This window comes from Lampetra fluviatilis, chromosome 39 (genome assembly GCF_964198595.1).
Source record: "Lampetra fluviatilis chromosome 39, kcLamFluv1.1, whole genome shotgun sequence".
NCBI classification, from domain to species: domain Eukaryota; kingdom Metazoa; phylum Chordata; class Hyperoartia; order Petromyzontiformes; family Petromyzontidae; genus Lampetra; species Lampetra fluviatilis.
In genome coordinates this window covers 444,420-469,101 of record NC_136313.1, presented here as the reverse complement: position 1 = coordinate 469,101, position 24,682 = coordinate 444,420, and the positions used below count along the sequence as shown (strand labels likewise).

At 54.0% G+C, this 24,682-nt stretch overlaps 1 protein-coding gene across 1 annotated transcript; it reads right to left on the bottom strand.

Moving 5' to 3' along the window:
* Positions 1 to 6,879: 6,879 nt before the first annotated feature.
* LOC144945811 (guanine nucleotide-binding protein G(q) subunit alpha-like) lies at positions 6,880 to 24,443 on the bottom strand. The gene is made up of 7 exons (XM_078874350.1): positions 24,284 to 24,443; positions 17,958 to 18,142; positions 17,179 to 17,333; positions 14,616 to 14,744; positions 13,772 to 13,901; positions 11,204 to 11,357; positions 6,880 to 9,217 (listed from the first exon to the last, which is right to left on the bottom strand). Exons 1-7 carry the CDS (start codon positions 24,399 to 24,401, stop codon positions 9,027 to 9,029), a joined length of 1,062 nt encoding a protein of 353 aa, XP_078730476.1. The 5' UTR covers positions 24,402 to 24,443; the 3' UTR covers positions 6,880 to 9,026.
* Positions 24,444 to 24,682: the final 239 nt, after the last annotated feature.

The following is a 24,682-nucleotide window of genomic DNA, read 5'->3' as shown; positions in this document are numbered from 1 at the left end:
GCACCCCCCCCCCTTCAAACACGTGGTACACCCCATACACACTGAACCCCCCCCCCCCTTTCAAACACGTGGTACACCCCATACACACTGAACCCCCCCCCCCCCTTTCAAACACGTGGTACACCCCATACACACTGAACCCCCCCCCCCTTCAAACACGTGGTACACCCCATACACACTGAACCCCCCCCCCCCCTTTCAAACACGTGGTACACCGCATACACACTGAACTCCCCCCCCCCTTCAAACACGTGGTACACCCCATACACACTGAACCCCCCCCCCCCCTTCAAACACGTGGTATACCCCATACACACTGAACCCCCCCCCCCTTTCAAACACGTGGTACACCCCATACACACTGAACTCCCCCCCCCCCTTCAAACACGTGGTACACCCCATACACACTGAACCCCCCCCCCTTTCAAACACGTGGTATACCCCATACACACTGAACCCCCCCCCTTTCAAACACGTGGTACACCCCATACACACTGAACCCCTCCCCCCTTCAAACACGTGGTACACCCCATACACACTGAACCCCCCCCCCCCCTTCAAACACGTGGTACACCCCATACACACTGAACCCCCCCCCCCTTCAAACACGTGGTACACCCCATACACATTGAACTCCCCCCCCCCCTTCAAACACGTGGTACACCCCATACACACTGAACCCCCCCCCCCTTCAAACACGTGGTACACCCCATACACACTGAACCCCCCCCCCCTTTCAAACACGTGGTACAACCCATACACACTGAACTCCCCCCCCCCCTTCAAACACGTGGTACACCCTATACACACTGAACCCCCCCCTTTCAAACACGTGGTATACCTCATACACACTGAACCCCCCCCCCTTTCAAACACGTGGTACACCCCATACACACTGAACCCCCCCCCCCTTTCAAACACGTGGTACACCCCATACACACTGAACCCCCCCCCCTTCAAACACGTGGTACACCCCATACACACTGAACCCCCCCCCCCTTTCAAACACGTGGTACACCCCATACACACTAAACTCCCCCCCCCCCTTCAAACACGTGGTACACCCCATACACACTGAACCCCCCCCCCCCTTCAAACACGTGGTATACCCCATACACACTGAACCCCCCCCCCTTTCAAACACGTGGTACACCCCATACACACTGAACTCCCCCCCCCCCTTCAAACACGTGGTACACCCCATACACACTGAACCCCCCCCCCTTTCAAACACGTGGTATACCCCATACACACTGAACCCCCCCCCTTTCAAACACGTGGTACACCCCATACACACTGAACCCCCCCTTCAAACACGTGGTACACCCCATACACACTGACCCCCCCCCCTTTCAAACACGTGGTACACCCCATACACACTGAACTCCCCCCCCCCCTTCAAACACGTGGTACACCCCATACACACTGAACCCCCCCCCCTTCAAACACGTGGTACACCCCATACACACTGAACCCCCCCCCCCCCTTCAAACACGTGGTACACCCCATACACACTGAACCCCCCCCCCCTTCAAACACGTGGTACACCCCATACACACTGAACCCCCCCCCCCCCCTTCAAACACGTGGTACACCCCATACACACTGAACCCCCCCCCCCTTTCAAACACGTGGTACACCCCATACACACTGAACCCCCCCCCCCCTTCAAACACGTGGTACACCCCATACACACTGAACCCCCCCCCCCCCCTTTCAAACACGTGGTACACCCCATACACACTGAACCCCCCCCCCCCTTTCAAACACGTGGTACACCCCATACACACTGAACCCCCCTTCAAACACGTGGTACACCCCATACACACTGAACCCCCCCCCCCCTTTCAAACACGTGGTATACCCCATACACACTGAACCCCCCCCCCTTCAAACACTTGGTACACCCCATACACACTGAACCCCCCCCCCCTTTCAAACACGTGGTTCACCCCATACACACTGAACCCCCCCCTTTCAAACACGTGGTACACCCCATACGCACTGAACCCCCCCCCCTTCAAACACGTGGTACACCCCATACACACTGAACCCCCCCCTTTCAAACACGTGGTACACCCCATACACACTGAACCCCCCCCCCTTTCAAACACGTGGTACACCCCATACACACTGAACTCCCCCCCCCCTTTCAAACACGTGGTATACCCCATACACACTGAACCCCCCCCTTTCAAACACGTGGTACACCCCATACACACTGAACCCCCCCCCCCCCTTCAAACACGTGGTACACCCCATACACACTGAACCCCCCCCCCTTTCAAACACGTGGTACACCCCATACACACTGAACTCCCCCCCCCCTTTCAAACACGTGGTACACCCCATACACACTGAACCCCCCCCCCTTTCAAACACGTGGTACACCCCATACACACTGAACCCCCCCCCCTTTCAAACACGTGGTACACCCTATACACACTGAACCCCCCCCCCCCTTTCAAACACGTGGTACACCCCATACACACTGAACCCCCCCCCCCTTCAAACACGTGGTACACCCCATACACACTGAACCCCCCCCCCCCCTTCAAACACGTGGTACACCCCATACACACTGAACTACCCCCCCCCTTCAAACACGTGGTACACCCCATACACACTGAACCCCCCCCCCCTTTCAAACACGTGGTACACCCCATACACACTGAACCCTCCCCCCCCTTTCAAACACGTGGTACACCCCATTCACACTGAACCCCCCCCCCTTCAAACACGTGGTACACCCCATACACACTGAACCCCCCCCCCTTCAAACACGTGGTACACTCCATACACACTGAACCCCCCCTTCAAACACGTGGTACACCCCATACACACTGAACTCCCCCCCCCTTCAAACACGTGGTACACCCCATACACACTGAACCCCCCCCTTCAAACACGTGGTACACCCCATACACACTGAACTCCCCCCCCCTTCAAACACGTGGTACACCCCATACACACTGAACCCCCCCCCCCCTTCAAACACGTGGTACACCCCATACACACTGAACTCCCCCCCCCCCTTCAAACACGTGGTACACCCCATACACACTGAACCCCCCCCCCTTCAAACACGTGATACACCCCATACACACTGAACCCCCCCCCCCCCCTTCAAACACGTGGTACACCCCATACACACTGAACCCCCCCCCCCTTCAAACACGTGGTACACCCCATACACACTGAACCCCCCCTTCAAAAACGTGGTACACCCCATACACACTGAACCCCCCCCCCCCCCTTCAAACACGTGGTACACCCCATACACACTGAACCCCCCCTTCAAACACGTGGTACACCCCATACACACTGAACCCCCCCCCCCTTCAAACACGTGGTACACCCCATACACACTGAACCCCCCCCCCCCCCCTTCAAACACGTGGTACACCCCATACACACTGAACCCCCCCCCCCTTCAAACACGTGGTACACCCCATACACACTGAACCCCCCCCCCCTTCAAACACGTGGTACACCCCATACACACTGAACCCCCCCTTCAAACACGTGGTACACCCCATACACACTGAACCCCCCCCTTTCAAACACGTGGTATACCCCATACACACTGAACCCCCCCTTCAAACACGTGGTACACCCCATACACACTGAACCCCCCCCTTTCAAACACGTGGTACACCCCATACACACTGAACCCCCCCCCCCCCTTCAAACACGTGGTACACCCCATACACACTGAACTCCCCCCCTTTCAAACACGTGGTATACCCCATACACACTGAACCCCCCCCCCCTTTCAAACACGTGGTACACCCCATACACACTGAACCCCCCCCCCCCTTCAAACACGTGGTACACCCCATACACACTGAACCCCCCCCCCCTTTCAAACACGTGGTACACCCCATACACACTGAACCCCCCCCCCCCCTTTCAAACACGTGGTACACCCCATACACACTGAACTCCCCCCCCCTTCAAACACGTGGTACACCCCATACACACTGAACCCCCCCCCCCCCTTCAAACACGTGGTACACCCCATACACATTGAACCCCCCTGCCCCCACCAGATGCCACTCTCCGCTCTCACACCGGTAGTTTTAATCCTGCACCTGGAGGTTATCCGCGCCGTGTCATCGTCAGGCGCTCGGGGGTCGTGGTGCTGGCTTCGCTGCACGTGGCTGCCCGAAATCCAGCACTGCGTCGAGGGTTGATGGATCACCGCAGCAAAGTGCGGACTGATGTATGATGTCCCGTCGGTATGGAATAGAGTGTTCCCCCTCGCACGTGTGGGGTTTCTCCTGGTATTCCGGTTTCCTCCTCCGAAATGTATGAACATTTAGGAGGCCCAGGACACGCTGGCGGGACTAATTCGCTCGGCTGGCCTGGGAATTCCCCAGGAAGAGCTAGAGTGAGTGTGTATAGTAGTGTATAGTAGTGTATAGTGTAGTGTATAGTAGTGTAGTGCTGGAGTCTGTCACCAGGGAGAGGGAGGTGTGGACTGCCACGACTCATCACGCTGCTGCCGCGACCCCCACCAGGACAAGCGGACTGAGAAACGAACGAACATTCATGATTTTGATTTTAAAATCCCCACAATATGTAGAGGACTGCAGAGCTTGGGTAGTTGCCAGCAGCGTCGTCTCGCCGCTGCTGCTGCTGCCGCTGTCTTCCCGCCCGCGGCTCCTCGGCGATCGCGAGAGATGCAACTCGCACGAATGACGTCGCCGCCTCCAAAAACTGTTGAAACTAAACACGATCGACATCAAGCCATTATTGCGCGACACATTGAAATGCTAAACTGCCAGACAATGCGGGGCCTCGGCGAGAAACGTCGAGTCCCAGCGTCCACACTACACGGAGGCGCGTCGATCGAGGGTCTTTCAGGGGTTAGATCACGTCAATATAAATGTGTCGTGAAACCCACCACCACCCAACACAGCCAATTAGTAAAGGTGTGTCACGTAAACAAAACATGCCAATTCGTCCCTAGTTCAACACACGTTCACACACAGTACCAGGAACTCGTTTATGGCCGAGTCGACCTAGGGGAGGCTCGGGACCGGTTCAGATAATCGTCACCGGTGTTGGCCGAGAACGGGAATCTAACACCGGTGTGTTGTGGGCTTACGCGACAACCCTTACTAATTGGCTGCGTCGGGTGGTGGCGGGTTTAACGACACATTTAGATTTACGCGATCTAACTGACCCCCCCCCCCTCTATTATGGATGTTATTGGTCGCGAAAGCCCGACTAAGTGTTAAACTGGCTCGTCAACCCCGACGTTATCACCCCCCCCCTCCCCCATTGGAACAACACGCGCACCGTGCCCCCCCCATACGCCGTGGGGAGAGCGGTGGGAGAGCGGTGCGGGCGCGACGGCGAGGCGCGTGGAGGCACCGCGCTCAATGGAGCCGACGAGGACGCCTTGCACGGACAGGGCCTGGCGGCCACCAGTGCCGTCGACCGTCTTGTGGAGGGGGCGGTCGAACTTCGCTTTGGTCACGTGTATTGGCACGTGTGTGCAGTGGTACGTGTGTGCTGTGGGTCGCGTATGAATTTTCGGCGCACAAAACTTTGTAAACTGTGGGGTGGAACTGATGACTTTGAGGTCCCTCTTGCGACACCGACTTTCCACTTGAAGGAGTTGGAAAAGTTGGTCTCTCCGGACCACGTCGATTAAAATTTAGTTGGTTAACCATGAACCACACGACACACAGGAGCAACCACCAGTTTACCGGTTTACCGCACACGAAGAAGTGTCTCCAGCGACAATCCCAGACTGCGTGCAGCCACCGAGACACGAAGGCAGCGTCCGCAGTGGAGGTGGTGGAGTGGTCATCACTGGACTTGCAATCCAGAGGTCGCCGACTCCACGCCATCTCCGGGCGCGGCAGCTGATTGGCAGCTCGCGTGCGGTGCGAGTGTCCAGGTCGAGTGGGGAGCGGTAGTGTAGTAGTTAGGGCGCACGCTGCGCTACAAACCCGGCGGAGAACAGAGTTCGATTCCCGCTCACGGCCAACAAGTGACGATTATCTGAACCGGTCCTGGGCCTCCCCTCGGTCGACTCGGCCTCAAGTGATTTTCTGGTCGTGTAAACATCAGGGAGACAAAGGCAACCGGCCGTGATGTTGGCCAACCACCACCTCGTGTACCATGCAAGCTTTCATAGGTGCCCGCTAACAACACTTGTCCCAACCATCTATTAAAGGCTATACGGGGGTTATGTCTTTGTTATTTAAATGGACCCCCCTGGGCACCCTTACAAGATGTTCCAACTACATTTTTTTTAATGTTCCCTGTATCGAAGTAATCTTTTTGTCATTTCACCACCGCCACGTCCACCTTTGTCCACCTGTTGCTCTTCTGCAACAGGTGTCAAACTGGAAGCTCTGGAGCACACAGTTCCTACCTCACTGCTGCACCTGCAAGCATTCAGATGACGGAGCGATGAGCCGGCACTCAACGATTCACTCACCGACAGTCCCCTCCTTATCGCGCTTCTATCGCTACTACCATGGTTGCTCTGCCCGTAAAAGTCACTCGTCGATTCCTCTGCCCTTGTTGAGACCTCACCACATTGTGTTCAACCACCACACTGCAACTCACAACTCGCTCACTCACACACTCACCAACGTATCCACTCACTCACTCTCGCCACACTGCAGGTCACCCCTCACTCCGCTCCACTGTGGAATTTCCGCCCATCATCGTCCCTTCTCCTCTAAGCTCAAAAACGTGTGATGTCTTACCCACTGCAGTAGTGCTATTTGTTGCTGGCCACCTGACGTGTTGGACATTTGGGATTGTATGTACTGCATGTTGAAGAACTTCATTCGCAGGGAGGGGGAAAGACGACAAATTGAACACAAAAAAGCAGTTCTAAAGAAACGAGCCTTCAATTGTGTTCCGCAGCTGCGTTTAAAACACGAACCCCTTTCCAGAACGCACCGCCAGGTCAACCTAACTCGGCAATGGGGGGGGGGGGCAGGGGGGTAGTAGCACCCCCTAAAAATACCGACGTGTCAGAACGTCACGAGCGCGCGGCGCGCCGCCACTTACATTGCAAATCATTTATTGGCAAGACGATAGCTGGTTCCAATTCACACCACGCGCTCCAATTAGTGTCCTTAACGTATTCGTAGAAAAAAAAACAAGCTTCAAACCCCCACTTATATTCACAGACTGCACATTAAAGTTATAAAATATGCAGTATATACAAAGCGCCCGAGTGTTCCGAGTCAAAAACAAATGCACCATGGTTGTTTTTGTTTGAATGTAGTGCATATCCCTCTCTACTGCCCCTGCGTAGAAACACGGAGCCGCCGCCGTCGCGTCTCAGCGCGAGTCCGTTTCAACCCAAGGCCGCACATCGATCTCGTGACTTCACCGTGGTCTGATGGTAAATGCGCCTTGCGAAGTGTTTTAACGTAACTAATTTTAAGTACCGTCTGTACGCGTGGTTCACGGCCGTCGCCGCGCCGGCCGTTGTACGCCGCGCGTGCTCTCCGAGCGCATGGTGGCGATCGCCCGCCGTTCGCCCTCCCCCCCGCCCCCCCTGGTGTGCCGGGAGCTCGTTCAGAAACTCGGTGTTGGGTTCCTGAAGAAGCTCCCGGCCGCGGAGAGCGAAACGTCAGACTTCGTGCCGGACGACGCGGGGCGACACGAATCCAATGCGGCGGTCGGGAGAGCCGCGCGGCACGACCGCCAGAGGCTGCGCGCGGCGACCGTTGGCGACGCGACCCATTCCAACGTGCCGCTCCTTTCGGACTCCTGCGATATAAATCTTGCTAAAAAAATGCAATTAAAAACAGAAGGAACCTATACAAAAATAAATTACGTCTAAATGATATTCGTGTGAAGCGACGTCGTTCATGTCATCTTGGCTTTCCAATCGCCACCACGTGCGTCGCACACTCCGCACCATTCGTACGTCCCTTTTCTCGTGACCGCATGTGGAATCGCGTCTTCCCAGACACTCTTAAATTAACCGCACGATTCAAACATTGATTGAATCATTTTAAAATTATCCACTTGGAATGGGCGTGTTTTAAAAACATCTCCAGAAGCAGCTACTGCGAGAATAATGCTTTTTTGTCAACGTTCTTTGCAAGAGAAATTAAGAGAAATGTCCCGACAGAAGACATTATCGTAAGAGCAATGGCAAACAAGTGTTCACAGTTTAAGCCGATTCCACATCAGTAATTTTTATCTTTAAGATAAAACAATTTTACACAACTTTCTGAAAGGGCATGGCTTTGTTTTTGATGACGCAGCATTTAAGAACCTGCCGACTTGCTTTCAAATAACACTCTTCACAGACGGCGCGCGTGAGAAGGGGTGGTTCTGACCAGCGCCAAGACCAATGGTTGCGCGTTCGCGATTAGGATTTGGCAAGTGGCGGAGTATAATCCACTTTGAACAAAGTAAAATAAAAACCCTTTTAATTACGAAAGTGACATCCTTTAGCCACGAATACAACCCATGAAACTACACCCCTAACCGCACACTCCAAGGCTCTGCACGCTCACCCACTCAACGCTCAGTCTGCCGTCGCTCGACTGCTCGGAAAACCGCATAACACAAAAAGTCTGGAGGAAAAAAAAATTATCACCTCTTCCCACGTGTGCCACCGGACGGGAGGTGACGGGCGGGGCTCGGTGGCGTCATCAGCATCGTCAGCATCGTCAGCATTATCATCATCGGCCGCATTATCATCATCGGCCGCATTATCATTATCGGCCGCGTCACGCTGGGCGTGGCTCGTAGGGGGTTTCCCCACCTTCGGGAGTCAGGATAATGGGGGGGTTGTTTTCCCACATTCGGGAGAGCAGGACGTCGGGGCGACCGCCGTTAATAAAGGGCCCCCCCCCGCCCTCTCCCGAGCGATCGACCGCGGAGAAGCGGCCGATCGACCCTCCGTCGACCGATCAACTCGTCTGAACGCAATCGTCGCCCGCCACGGCCGCCCCCCGCGCTCGCCCTGCCCGCGTGCGCGCCCCCCCCCCCCCCCCCCCCGCCACACCCCGAGTCCGGGCCCCCGCTCACACCAGGTTATACTCCTTGAGGTTGAGCTGCAGGATCGCGTCCTTGACGGCGGCGAACACGAAGCGGATGTTCTCCGTGTCGGTGGCGCAGGTGAAGTGCGAGTAGATCACCTTCTCCGTGTCCGGGTTCAGCTCCACGAACATGCGCAGAATGAACTCGCGCGCCGCCTGCGGGTCCTGCTGGGGACCTGGGCGGGGAGATGCGGTGCAGACGCGCGGTCCAGACCAGGCCAGCGCCCATATCGCGCGGAGAGTGGCCGCGTCGCGTCATTCGTCACACAGTCGGCGAAGGACAATTGCGCCAAATCGCTTGACCTCATGCGGCAGTGTTCGCATGAACTTCTCTTGCTGCCATACGCCGGTGTCTCGAGTGATTTGTTTGATTCACGTATCACGGTGGGGGGTGGGGCCATTCCTTTAAAGGGTCGCAGTCCTCTTCGAATGTCAAGCGCCAACTGAAGTGCGCATTTCTTTCCTGGAGTTTTATCACGTCAAGTCATTGGAGCTACGAATCTGCCCGCCTCCGATCCAAGTTTGACATTTGGCACAGTTGTCGGCGCGGTCAAATGACCCCCCCAACTTTGAAGGCTTATAACCCACTGGCCTCCGGTGTGGAACTGTATCGTTGTCCGAATGGCGCCAACAATGGTACCAAACTTTCATCAAGATTCAAGGTGGAAAGGACCCAATAATCGAGTCCTCAACATGGGTGGAGGGATCAACGAGTGAGGCTCACGAGAAAGTGACCAGGGTAGTCATTATTACTACTACGCTTTATTGCCAGGGAAGGCCTCACCACGTCTCAAGACTGTTTCAGGATGGTCCTGTCAAGTTTTTGCAAGAGGGGGTGGAAGGGGGGGTTACGTTTCTGTGTATAAACCCAGCATTGGGATGTTTGGTCAATAGCACTGGCGGAGCCAGTGGGGGGGGTGGGGTGGCACGTGCCCCCCAATCATCCGATCGAAAGCCCTAATTTCGATCGGATCATTGGGGTTTATTAGTCATAAATCGGCATTTTGTGACCCCCCACTGCCACTGTGTAGCATAATATGATTACGTGCCAGGGACTCTATGAGATGATAGGACAATAGTCTGAGTCCATAATTGGCGAAAAGTAACAGCAAAGCAGTTATAAGCGACTCAGAATTGTGCGCAGTTGCGTATACAGGACACGACTTCCCTGAAGGCATCAACACCTTCAGCGAGCGCGATGCCGATCACACGACGCGGTTCGAATTCGACCCTCGATCGATGGCTGCGCCATCGCCGCACACGTGTCGAATAAAAAGCAAGGAACAAGTCCTTACTTACTAACAACTCCTCTATAATTTTTCATAGCTGGAGGGGTTGCCTCCCCAACCTGAAAATCCAGGCTCCGCCATTGGTCAATAGCACAGTCAAAAATAATTTGGTTATGGGAGAAAACTGAAGAACCCGGAAGAAACCCATGCAGAACAAGAGGGAGAATATACGGACTCACATTCTCACTCACTTACTCTCACACACACTCTCTCTGCAGAACACGGGGAGAACATACACAAAGACAACAAAGATACCCCATATAGTCTTTAACAGACTGTTAGGGCAAGTGTTAACTTCGGTGAAAATGTAGCCCCACAGTGCTGAACACCTGTTATATGAACGAAGACCCATATCTGACAGAGGATACTATACACATCTGGCGCTTCTCGCCAGTGTTGGTTCCTAGCCTGACTGCCGGTGAGACCATGAATGTCAAAACCGTTCCAGAGTTTCCTTGTGTTGAACCAATGCCGCTGAAAAAAATCACTCCCAAAAGGAAGGCCACGTGGCTGACAGGTTGAGTACAAAATACTCAAATTCGTTACGTGGAGGGACGGAGATGGGAAGGCGGTGAATTTCCCACTTAGTTATTTTGGTGTCTGTCTGTGGCACATCCAAGCGCTGTCCAGGCTCAGCACCGGCTTCGCTTCCCTGATCTGATGAGATCGTGGGTGTTCCAGGTTCATCTGGATAATTGATTTCGCATTGCACAGGATCAACATCGTCCTCTACTGTGAACACTTGGCAAGGACCCTCCTGAAAGAGGGTCCGAGAACTCTGAGTCTCTCCTGGGAAAAAATGGCAAAAATAAAATGTTTTGGGCATTGAGATTCATGTCCAGAGCGAATACAACAATGAAGGCTCAAAGTTACCGTCAAAATCGGGGAAGTAGTCCACGAGGTGCGAGTGAATGATCTTCTCCTCCAAGAGGTCCTTCTTATTGAGGAAGAGGATGACCGAGGAGTTCTGGAACCACGGGTAGGTGATGATGGTCCGGAACAGCGCCTTGCTCTCCTCCATGCGGTTCTACACACACAGGAAAGGTGAAGGGCGCAGCATTTACCTTTACACACACGCGGAGCTCCACCACACGGGGCTCCACCACACACAGAGCTCCACCACACGGAGCTCCACCAGACGCGGGGCTCCACTCACACACGGGGCTCCACCACACACGGGGCTCCACCACACACGGGGCTCCACCACACAGGGCTCCACCACCCACACAGGGCTCCACCACACACACGGGGCTCCACCACGCGGGGCTCCACCACACGGGGCTCCACCACACGGAGCTCCACCACACGGGGCTACACCACACGGGGCTCCACCACACGCGGGGCTCCACCACGCGAGGCTCCACCACACGGGGCTCCACCACACGGGGCTACACCACACGGGGCTCCACCACACGGGGCTCCACCACACGGGGCTCCACCACACACACGGGGCTACACCACACACACGGGGCTACACCACACACACGGGGCTCCACCACGCGGGGCTCCACCACGCGGGGCTCCACCACACGGGGCTCCACCACACGGGGCTCCACCACACGGGGCTCCACCACACGGGGCTCCACCACACGGAGCTCCACCACACACACGGGGCTACACCACACGGGGCTCCACCACACGCGGGGCTCCACCACGCGGGGCTCCACCACGCGGGGCTCCACCACGCGGGGCTCCACCACACGGGGCTCCACCACACACACGGGGCTCCACCACACGGGGCTCCACCACACGCGGGGCTCCACGCGGGGCTCCACCACGCGGAGCTCCACCACACGGGGCTCCACCACACACACGGGGCTCCACCACACGGGGCTCCACCACACGCGGGGCTCCACCACGCGGGGCTCCACCACGCGGAACTCCACCACACGGGGCTCCACCACACACACGGGGCTACACCACACACGCGGGGCTCCACCACGCGGAGCTCCACCACACGGGGCTCCACCACACACACGGGGCTACACCACACGGGGCTACACCACACGGGGCTCCACCACACGGGGGGCTCTACGCCCGGCCAATGTCAGTGACGAATAACTGAACCAGTCCTGGGCACCCCCTAGGTCGACTTAGCCTTATATGAGGAGCTGGTGGAGTGTGTAACATCAGCATTTGTGTTGGCCTTCATATGTGCTCACTAACAATACTTGCCCAAATAGTCTGTTAACACCACATGGGGGATCTTTGACTGTGTACGAGTGTGTGTATGTGTTGTGGAGAGCGGTAGTGTCGCGGTTAGCGTGCTGCGCTACCAACCGGGCGATCCGATTTCAATTCCTGCTCATGGCCAACACCAGTGACGAATATCAAAACCGGTCCTGGGCCTATCCTAGCCTAAAATGAGATCCTGGTGCGGTGTAAAATTCGCCACTAGGGAGACAAAGGCGACCAGGCGTGGTGTTGGCCACCCACCCCCTCGTGTACCGTGTCGGCCTTTATAGGTGCTGCTCACGAACAGTGCTTGCCCCAACAGTCTGTTAAGGCTATACGACTGGGGGATCTTTGTCTTTTGTCTTCATCCATAATTACATGTTTGCTCTGTGTCACTTGACACCAGGACAGCCTTGCACACGAGACGTTCCATCTAAACGAACTATCCAGGTGAAATATTTGTATTTATCAAGTAAATACAAATACCAGAATCCCTCTCCATTTCTTGTGTGTGCATCCAAATCGTTATCTTTCAATTCCACCTCTACACAAAATCCCTATCTGCATTCCTCTTCCCGCACCGCGGCACTCACGCCCAACGCTCACCCTGACACTGAATCGCCAGCCCAACGCTCACCCTGACACCGTCACTTCAACGCTAACAATTCGCCACGTTGGCGTCCGCGTGACTTGATGTCCTCAACGAGTAGATGGCTAGATGCATGCGGCAATGTGTCTGAACATGTGCGTTGTGCTTGAGCGTGTTGAGTGTGTGTGTTACATTATCACACGCAAAAATAACACAGACAAGAACCACGTGGCAAATAAATCGGGATCAAAGTCGATTCGTTCACACCAAATCGACTTTGATGCAGCACTCTCCTCTCTCAAGCCTAGCAACTATCTTAGCAACAACCATAGTAGCATCAAACCATGTATAGCCAAACAACAACCACGTGTTCCAGAAAACAAACCTCGTTCAGTAAACCATGTAAAGCCAAAATATAGATTTGATAAAAAACACGTTCACTGAGGTTTTCCTTTACCACACAACCGTATAATACTAGGTGGTAAAAACGAGATGACATAATGAATTTGTAGAGCTCACCATCTAATTCACCAGCTCACTCACCCACCCACTCACCAACTCATTCACTCACCTACCCACCTACTCAATCACAGACTCACAAACCTATTCAACCAATCACTCACCTACTTGCCACCCCAGCCCTCAGCACACACTCACCCGCTCACCACCACCCTCACCTCGCTGTCGGATTCCACCAGGACCTGGTCGTACTCGCTCAGTGCCACCAGGAACATGATGGACGTCACGTTCTCAAAGCAGTGGATCCACTTCCTGCGCTCCGACCTCTGACCCCCCACATCCACCATCCTGCACAGAGTAGGGCGGTTAGACACCACACAGCGGTGATGCCAAACGGCGGAGCAGGCAACAACCGACACTACCACACCACCACCTCCAGCACACGACCACCTCTACCACCACCTACACCACCACCTCCAATTATAATCGCCATTTACAACTAAGTGATGGTGACGTCATCACGGCGCTTGTGCCAGGCTAGTTGCACTTTGAGGCCACGTTAAGTGTTGAAGGCTTGCGGGGAGGTCATGAAACAGACCCAGGTGCCATGGGTTGACTGAGATGCACCAGCTGTGCTCCCCACTGTGCCAACTTTCTGCGTTTAAACTGCGCGTCGCTCCTCTGTCCTCCATTGTTGCCAGAGGGCGACTGCCTCCAACTGGTTAGTAGTATCCTTCACTAGCCTCCTCCATTCGAGGCCGATTTTGACACCGCTGGTACCAGTCATCGCTAAATCCACCCAGCTCCACATCCTCCGATTTCTATTTGCGTAATTCCGTACTAGATTTGTTTTGCTGTTGTAATTTCGATGACCCAGGTCAATCCTGCAAAGCAGACTCTGACCTCTCGAGTTCTCATCTGGGTTAAACAAAATAAACTTAATTTGAACAAGCCTAGTAAAAATAAAACACGATTGTTAGACGAGACCCGAGCTTTGGTGTGGACGAGTGGACGGCGTGCAGGGCGCGTGTGTACGTGTGCGGAGGCGAGGTCCGGGCTCACCGGAAAATGATGTTCTCCAGGTCGAAGGGGTACTCGATGATGCCGGTGGTGGGGATGCGCACCCGCAGGATGTCCTGCTGTGTGGGCAGGTAGTTGACGGCAGAAATTCTGGCCAAGTCGTTCAGGTAACTGCACAAATACACACGGCAATCATACCAACCATCGTTGTGATGTTCTTGTCCAAATATATAATTGTGCAACAAATGCTATTTTCTTGAATTTATGAACAAATAAGAGCGATTTCCTGCTCACATGAGTGTTCAGTTGGTGATCATCTCCTATTGGTAGCCCTGCAGAGGAGTGAGCCGGTGAGAGTGAATCGCCATTCGCTGGGAAATTGGGCATCACCTGGGAGATGATGCGTCCAGCCGTATCAGCGCCGCTAATCAGAAATCGCCAAATCATCTGCACCAAATAATCACGAGCGTCCTTCTGGAGGATATAAGTTAAATAACTAAGACAATTCACCTCCTTCCTATATCTGTCCCTCCAAATCCCATCAGCCAAACAGCCTTTTAAACTAATGGGATGACTAACACAATACATAAAGGCAAAAACCCTCTCCGATAGACAAAAAAGAAACTGTACAGGTGACCCCAGACTTACTTTGCTGAGACATTGAAGGTGGAAACCGGTGCAGAGTTTTCTTGTGTTGAACCAATGGTTCAACACAAGAAATTATTTAACACAAGTCTGCTTCTGTTAATGAGATACTGAATGTTTAAACCAGTCTAGTTGGTTTGTGTTGAACCAATGGTTGACACAAGCCCGACTCTGTACGATTCATAAAAGGGTTTTTGGGTTAGGTCGGGTAGAATGTGTCGTAAATCCACCTCCACACGACACAGTCAATTGATGAAAGTGTCACGTGAAAAAACGTGAACATTTTTATCTGACTGCTTCAGCACCACCGATGTTGTTGAAGATTTGCTGGAGCATCATCAGGTTAACAGCTCAGATCTCGAATGAAAGGACTTCCTGATCCGAGTCCTTTTCCACGACCTAACCCAAAAACCCTAAATGGTCGTGAAAGCCTTTGTGTGTGTGTATATATAAAAAAGAAACACTGTACAGGTGACCCCAGACTTACAACGGCTCGACTCGCGACCCCCCGCTTTTCCGACCTTTTTTATAGTAAGACCCCCACAGTAACAACCAGAACTCGTACCTGCGATCCCCTAACGACTGCTACCGATGCCGAGTCGATTGGCGCCACTTTGCTCTCCCACCGTATGTGTACGTACAGTATAGTCTGTCAGTCTGCAGCTGCGCCTGGAGCGAACGCATCGTCTCTTTCGTAACGCTCTTCACTTTTTTGTTAATTTTCTTAACATTTTTAAATGCTTTCACCTTTCGCTATGTCTGAGAAGATGAAATGTGATGCACGTGCAGAGGATTTTCAAATGTAAGTGTTTGTTTTTACTTAATACATTTTTGGAAAAGTTATGTTACATTACAAAAAATGTTTATTACAGTTTTTTTCATTTATTTTCACTGTCAATTTTGGTATTTTTATGGTATGTAATGGATTTCCAGGAATGGAACCCCAATGTATAACATTGCGCCTATGGGAGATAAGGGTGCGACTTACAACGGGCTACACTTGCGACCGTCGTGCAGGAACCAATTATGTCCTCGGTGCGGGGGTCGCCTGTATGTTGAAACCGGTTCAGAGTGTTGCTTGTGTTGAACCAATGCCGCTGCTGGGATGCACTCCCGGAAGGCGAGGCCCAGCCGAGGGCTCGATGATTGGGGGTGAATTCAAGTCGGTGGCCTCCAGCGCTCGGGTACGCGGTGGACTCTGGACCCCTCGCGGGGTGATGTGGCCAGGTCGCGCGGTGATGAGGTCAGAGCCATGAGCTGGCAACACTGAGACCATGGGTTCCAATCCGGGTTTCAGGTATGTGCGATTAAAACTGGTTGCTCAAATGTAGCAAGGGTTGATGGTCCTCAGCCTGGTCACCAATGAGCCCATATAAGTTATGCCATCACATTAAATATGGTTCTGCACTTAAATTGCCCAAATTAGTAGGGAAAGTGCTGCCTCCTAGGCTGGATCTGCGGTCACTTGAAGAAGAGATTTCAGAAACAGTTTCTACTTCTGCTCCCATCCATCGTTTTAATTTTGTTCTGCCTTAAAAATGTGTCCTCTCTTTAAATTTGGTTTGTGTACATACACAGGCCTTTCTCAATCCACTGCTGGTTGCGGGCCTTCCAATGATGTGTAGCTTGTGAAGGTTGTTCTGAATATGCATTATTATAATGAGGCTCGATTTTACAGGAAAGCCTCACTGAGTCTCCACTCTTGTTCAGATGAGTACTGCCAAGTTTTCACAGTAGGGGGCGCCAATTTCTATATTTCCCAATTAAGTAATTTAATGGAGTAATTCGTGGCCTACCTTCCTCGAAATAACGTCACGTGATCTGTAATGTCCACTGCGAGTGAAACGAACGGCGCGTAGTATTTATCATGAACGCACACCGCAGTGTTAACCAGGGCGGCCTGCTGGATTTGAACCATGCACTACTGTGACCGCTCCCATTGCGTGCGAAAAGTACGCACTATTTGGCGGAATCCGTGAGCTGGAATTCGCGCCGGCGATCGTAGCACTCCTCGATGCCGGGATCGGCCCACAGGCACCGCACCGCCTCGATGTACGGCTTGTCCAGCGAGCAGATCTTCTCCACGTCCACCTCGCGGAGCAGCTGCGCGTGAGCCTGAGGGCGGACGGTTCCATGGGAGGGGGGGGTCACATCACAACTACAATAAGTATGTTTTATTTGTACATAACGTCGTTCGTCAAAGGCGTCTCTCAAATTTATGGACAATTTGTAACGTGCGCAGTTGTTCGTACTAAGGTGCGGGAAACCACACAAGTGGGAGGGAATGCAGCCAGAAGCGGCACTACCAACGATTGCCCAAGCTCTGTGGTCCTATATCGGGGTACTGAGTGGGTGAATGAGTGTGTTGTTGTGATCTGTAGTGCGGTGGTAGAACACAGTGTGGATGAGACGAAACTATCAACATCGGAGGAGGAGGCGTCAACGAGTGAAGTTCAAAAGGAACAGCGACCACGGAAGTAGTGGCAGCAGAGTGGTAAGGAAGCGACTGAGCCGCCGTAACGGAGTCAGTGACCATAGCAAATCGGTGAGTGCTGGATCATCAATCACCCTGGCCGCTTTATCTATTAAGTGCAGTGAGGTGGGAGCTGGGTGCTACTCCCCAGCTATGACGACGGCATTCCAATGCTGTGCTTTGTATAAAACTGCAGTGATAACAGTTGGGAGTTCCCGAACGGTTTTGGAACAGAACAGCAAACAGAGCTTTTCTAGGAAGGGCACCTGGTTCCCCGTGTTCGCGTAGGGAATGCCCAGCGTCTCCATGGCACGAATCATGGCCTGCATGGCCGAGAACACGTTCTGGTGGACCAGCTTGATGAAGCTGCGCTTGTCATCCTCCGTGTAGCCCGAGCCGTGGATGATTCGCATCTGTTTGATGAAGGTGCTCTTCCCACTCTCGCCCGTACCTACACAAAACAAAATCGGCATAAATGTGTCCACAAGGATTTGGCTTAATTTTTTGTATTACTATATTTCATCTCGAAAATGGCTCGACATGCAACGTCTCATTTGCAAGGGTGTCCACCAGGGTGTCGAATAAAAAAAAACATGCGCAGTGACACGTACACACATATACACACACACAAGACAAAGATCCCCGTATAGCCTTAACAGACTGTTGGGGCAAGTGCGGTCACTGAGTACCTATAGAGGACGGCACGGCATACGAGGGGGCGGGTGGTCAGCGCCATGCCTGGCTGCCTTTGTCTCCCTAGTGGCGATGTTTACACACCGCACCAGGTACTCATTCGAGGCTGAGTCGACTTAGGGGAGCACCAGAACCGGTTGAAATAATCGTCACTGGTGGTGGCCGTAAGCGGGAATTTAACCTGGGTCGCTAGGTTCGTCACGCAGCGCGTTAACCACTACACTACCGCTCCTCCCATACAAAGATCCCCCGTATAGCCTTAACAGACTGTTGGGGAAAGTGTTGTTCGCGAGGACTCATAAAGATTGGCCCGGCACACGAGGGGGTGGGTAGCCAACACTATGCCTGGCCTCCTTTGTTTCCCCAGTGGCGATGATTACACACTGCAGCAGGTCCTCAATTTAGGTGCAGTCAACCTAAGGGAGGCCCAAGACCGGAACAGAGAACCGTCACTGGTGTTGGCCTTGAGTGGGAATCGAACTCGGGTAGCCAGATTCGTAGCACAGCGAGCTAACTGCTACGCCACCGCTCCCCCGCATAAACACTCACACACACATTGCACACACGTAAATACATGCACATATTCTAAATCTATAACTTACACAGTATGTATTTATGCAACAAATATCACACGCAGTCCAACATAGCATATTGTGCATGGGTAGAGGGGAACTGGTGAATATGCACACATATTAGGAGATGGTCACACATTGGTGTTTGTTGGTAAGTATGAGGGTTATTACATGGAAACTGGTAACCGGTTCCAGAATTGTTTATCCGTTCTAAAAGTCAGGAACCAGTAATCGATTCGAGTGGAATCTTCGGAATGAATGCACCAATTGACTCGTGGGAACAGCACGGCCTCGTTTTCGCACTTGAAATGTGAAGGTGCAGCTCTGCAATTGCTCGCTCATGCTACTGCTGGCAGGAGGGCCTCCATAGACACTCCAAGAGTCAATTTTGTCTATTCCATACTGGCCAGACATCTAGTGGGATGTAGGCATATCAACACTTTACCCCACCGCACATAGCCTGCTGATCGACTAACCTGTGATGCATCAATGTGTAATGCTGTAAAACAGAGGTGGTGAGAGGGATTTGAGAATCTTGCCTCGTTGTTTCAACGACAGCACCAGGGAGATGGAATGGAACCGGCGACCTCTCGATTTGCGAGTCCATTGCGCTGACCATTGCCCGACTGTCGCCCACGTTTTCGTCTCTTGGTTCAATGGGTGAGAATGTCAATAGCTGCCAGTTATTTCTGTGTGTGTTGTATTTCTGTGTTGTAAACTGTAACTGGTTTTAGACGTGACGCAGAGAACGATTTTAAAACGCTCAAGTAGGTACGCAACGACAGCTGAAACACGGTGGAAAGATGATTTATATCTGAACTACATCCCTAATTGGTTGAAAAAGTCAAAGTATGTTTCTGCTCAAATGACCACTGAGGCAGTGCCCATTGCCTGTTTACAGCCCCGCATAACCAGTCGTGGAAATTCCACATTCATATGGTGGGGAAGCCTCTTATCCTCAGGACAATCACTGTTGACTTCCTCACAAAGTGTTATGCATTTTATACACCCCGGAGGGATGATAGGCCAAACCCACAAACCAGGATTTTAACTCGCAATCTTCTTATAATGCGGCCACTCTGTAGCTGCACCACCTGGTTAGATGACTCAGCGAGATAGGAGGAACTGAGTGCTTCACCCCAGATATGACAACGGCAGGATTCCAGCATCAGCTAAATTTCTGCTGAGTGCAGCAGGAGTAATTGTTCAGAGTTCAAGATGGCCAATAAAAAGCCTACCTCATAATTACACCGACGATTACCCGCATCTTTAAAGTATCTAAATGTTCGTCTAAAACTTGTGGAACTGCTGCTTTTTAATCTTTGCCCTTTCTGTTATCACAACAACATTCCCTGCTCACTCACCGGGTCCCTCTTCCCGACCACTCCCTTCTTTACACATCGTCTCTGTACCACTGGTGGTGATGTCTACTACAAGTATAAACATAGTTTGAGCTTCAAGACAAATGGTTAAAATCATACAAATGCACAACTGTAAATCTTTCTACCAATTTAGAAAATTTTATTTTTTTAACTCGGAGACCTATGGCGCTCCACCCGCTGCGGCCTGGTTAGTCTGCCAAGAAAAGCCTGGCAGGGCATCTAGGCAAGTATCTGGGGAGGGTGGTGGGGGTTCGTCGGCGGGGTCGGTTTTGTTGACGTAAGTCTGTTTAATCTTATCCACAATGTGTTCAACCACCATACTTGCAGGTCACGACAACACACTCATTCATTTATGCACCTATTCACTCACCCCACTTGTAGGTCACGAAAACACACCATCTCACTCACCACACTGCTCCAATGTGGAATTCCACTCCCACCACCATCGCCTCTCTTTTTTTCCCCACCCAAAGCTCTTATAAATAACCTTGCTCAAATCAATAAACCCGTTCGAACGCGCGTATCAAATACCACTTTGATAGTGCCGTTTGTTACTGGCCGCTTGACGTGCTGGGCCTGTGGGCCCCCTATGCTCAGCAACTGTGTGAGCACAAACAAACACCGCAACTCACTGCGCGAACTCTCTGAAGCTAAGCAGCCTTGAGCCTGGACAGGGCTCGGATGGGAGCGCACCGACGTGCTGCGTAAGTGGCGTTATTAGGTGACACGAAGTCTTCGGCGAGCAGCAAACTTCCCAACCCGGTGAAAAGCCATCGCTGTTGCTGTAATTATGGCAAACCATTATGTGAAGTGTTCCTACTTCCCTGCAAATTCCACAATAATTACGGCCGAGTAATTGGGGCGGTGACACGGCCCAGCGGTGGCGCGCTCGCCGATTGTTGGGCACTTTCGCGGTTCACTCCCGCGGGCAGCCCTGGTTAACACTGCGGTGAAGCAGGACGCGCCCTCGACTTGACTCGCAGTGGACGTTCGAGTTGCCGTGACGTTATTCGAAGAATTGGGGGCCCATTGTGTGCCCTTGTCACGGTCCAAATTTGAAGAGAGAAAACACCGTGAATTACATGAATTGGGAAACAGCATTGTCCCCCATTGCGAAAACTTGGCAGGACCCTCCTTACAAAAGAGCATTGAGACTCAGTGAAGATTTCCGGAGTAAAAACGAGGATACGGTAATGTAATTGGCATCACCATCACAGTCATCCCATAAGGCGCCATCATCATAAAGATATCGCATTATCATCACCACCACATCATGTTCATAATCGCCATCACCTAATCCACCATCATAACGCCCACAACACCATAACCAGGATGTTCATTACCATAATCGCAATAATAATCATCAATCTCACCATCATCACCGGCATCATCAGCATAGCCATCAGGAACTCCACATCATGATGATCATCATTCACGACGTCATCATTTACATCGTCGTCATTATGGGCCCCAGGCTGTCTCCCACGCCGGATAAACTCGCCCGGACTTTCCCATTACCCCCCCCCGTCTCAATCGCCTCTCCTGCCCCCCCACCTCTCTCTCACCTTTCTCTTACGTCTCCCCCCCCGTCTTTCTTCTCTCTCACATGTGTCTTTCCTCCACGTCCCCCATCAACCCCCCCCCCCATACTCTCCTCCCCTTCTCTCCAGTGTTGTCTACGGTCTGTCTCCTCCTTTCACTCAATTATCATCTCTCCAGAATCTCCCCTCCTTCCTCCTCAACTCTCCTGTCCTCTCACTACCCTCACCCTATGTCTCTGTCCACCCTCCCTCACCACCCTCACCCTGTGTCTCTGTCCACCCTCCCTCACCACCCTCACCCTGTGTCTCTCTCCACCCTCCCTCACCACCCTCACCCTGTGTCTCTGTCCACCCTCCCTCACCACCCTCACCCTGTGTCTCTCTCCACCCTCCCTCACCACCCTCACCACGTGTCTCTGTCCCCTCTCCCTCACCACCCTCACCCTGTGTCTCTCTCCACCCTCCCTCACCACCCTCACCACGTGTCTCTGTCCCCTCTCCCTCACCACCCTCACCCTGTGTCTCTAACCACTCTCCCTCACCACCATCACCCTGTGTCTCTGTCCACCCTCCCTCACCACCCTCACCCTGTGTCTCTCTCCACCCTCCCTCACCACCCTCACCCTGTCTCTGTCCACCCTCCCTCACCACCCTCACTCTGTGTCTCTGTCCCCTCTCCCTCACCACCCTCACCCTGTGTCTCTCTCCACCCTCCCTCACCACCCTCACCCCGTGCCTCTGTCCACCCTCCCTCACCACTCTCACCCTGTGTCTCTGTCCACCCTCCCTCACCACCCTCACCCTGTGTCTCTCTCCACCCTCCCTCACCACCCTCACCCTGTCTCTGTCCACCCTCCCTCACCACCCTCACCCTGTGTCTCTGTCCCCTCTCCCTCACCACCCTCACCCCGTGTCTCTGTCCACCCTCCCTCACCACCCTCACCCTGTGTCTCTGTCCACCCTCCCTCACCACCCTCACCCTGTGTCTCTCTCCAACGTCCCTCACCACCCTCACCCTGTGTCTCTGTCCACCCTCCCTCACCACCCTCACCCTGTGTCTCTGTCCACTCCCCCTCACCACCCTCACCCTGTGTCTCTGTCCACCCTCCCTCACCACCCTCACCCCGTGTCTCTGTCCACCCTCCCTCACCACCCTCACCCTGTGTCTCTGTCCACCCTCCCTCACCACCCTCATCCCGTGTCTCTGTCCACCCTCCCTCACCACCCTCACCCCGTGTCTCTGTCCACCCTCCCTCACCACCCTCACCCTGTGTCTCTCTCCACCCTCCCTCACCACCCTCACCCTGTGTCTCTGTCCACCCTCCCTCACCACCCTCACCCTGTGTCTCTGTCCACTCCCCCTCACCACCCTCACCCCGTGTCTCTGTCCACCCTCCCTCACCACCCTCACCCTGTGTCTCTGTCCACCCTCCTTCACTACCCTCACCCTGTGTCTCTGTCCACTCCCCCTCACTACCCTCACCCTGTGTCTCTGTCCACTCCCCCTCACCCTGTGTCTCTCTCCACCCTCCCTCACCACCTTCACCCTGTGTCTCTGTCCACTCTCCCTCACCACCCTCACCCCGTGTCTCTGTCCACTCCCCCTCACTACCCTCACCCCCCCTGTGCGTCTCCTGTCGCCCCCCCTTGTCTCAAATCCACACCTCGTCCCTCCGTCTCGCCTCTCACTACCTTCACGTCTCTCACCCCCCCCCCCAGCCACGTCTCGACTCTTGTCCACGTCTCCCCACAGTCTCTCTCTCTCATTGTGTCCCTATCCCGAGTCCGCTCTGCTCATCCCTCGTCTCCCCACATCCCATTTCTCTCTCCGTCGTATCTCACCGCATCTTTCCCCGTCTCTCCTCCTCAATCTCCATCGCTCGTCCCCCCCCTCATCTCCCCGAAGCCTCTCACGACTCCCTTGGCCTCTCTCCCCCACCTCGCCAACGCATCTCTGACTCGTTCTTATTCCCACTCTCCTCCCGTCTCTTCCTCATCTCATATCACTCACCCCCCCCCCCCCCGTCATTCTCATCTCACTCTCGTCTCCCCCATCTCTCCCCCTCACCTCTTCCATCTCACTCCTGTCTCCTCTCATCTCCTTCCAGTTTCCCCCATCATCTCTCCCATCTCTCATCTCCATCTCGTCTCGCCTCTCACTCTCATCTCCCCCTCGTCTCCCCCATCTCTCCCCCTCGCCTTCCCCATCTCTCCCCCTCGCCTCCCCCATCTCTCCCCCTCGCCTCCCCCATCTCTCTCATCTCACTGTCGTCTCCCCCATCCTTCCCCCTCGTTCCCCACGTCCCAAGCATCTCTCCCCTCCCCTTCGTCTTGTTCATCATCTCCCCCCCACCACCACCACCACGTCTCTCTCTCCGCCGCCGCCTCGCCGGGCGCCTCTCACCGAGCAGCAGCAGCTTGAGCTCCTTGCGCGCGTCCCTCTTGTCTCGCCGCAGCTGCCGCTCGATCTCGTCGTTGATCCGCCGCTGCTCCTTCGCCTGCGGACTCATGCAGCAGCTCATGGCGCCTCTACCCCCCCCACCACCACCCCGCCGCACAGCTCGCGAGCCCCGCGAGGAAGACCCCTGAGGACCCCCCCTCTCTCTCCGTCTGGGTGTGCGAGACCCCAGCCCGTGCGATGCGATCCCCCCCCCACCACCGCCACCGACTACCACCGCCGCCGACTCCGCGTCTAAGGCCGCCGCTGCCCCGCGCAGTTCCCGGCCCGGACCCCGCAGCCGAGCGCCGCCATTGCGCCCTCGTGACGTCACCGCCTCCCTGGGCCGGGGTGAGGAGGCGGGGC

Bases quoted from the DNA above. Each gene is read 5' to 3' on its own strand.
- LOC144945811 (XM_078874350.1), bottom strand. From the start codon at position 24,401: ATGAGCTGCTGCATGAGTCCGCAGGCGAAGGAGCAGCGGCGGATCAAC. The intron at 14,745-17,178 runs GTGCGTACTTTT...GTATTTGTGCAG, and splicing joins CTCACGGATTCCGCCAAATA to TTACCTGAACGACTTGGCCA. The intron at 11,358-13,771 runs GTGAGGGTGGTG...CTGTGTGTGTAG, and splicing joins TGGTGGAATCCGACAGCGAG to AACCGCATGGAGGAGAGCAA.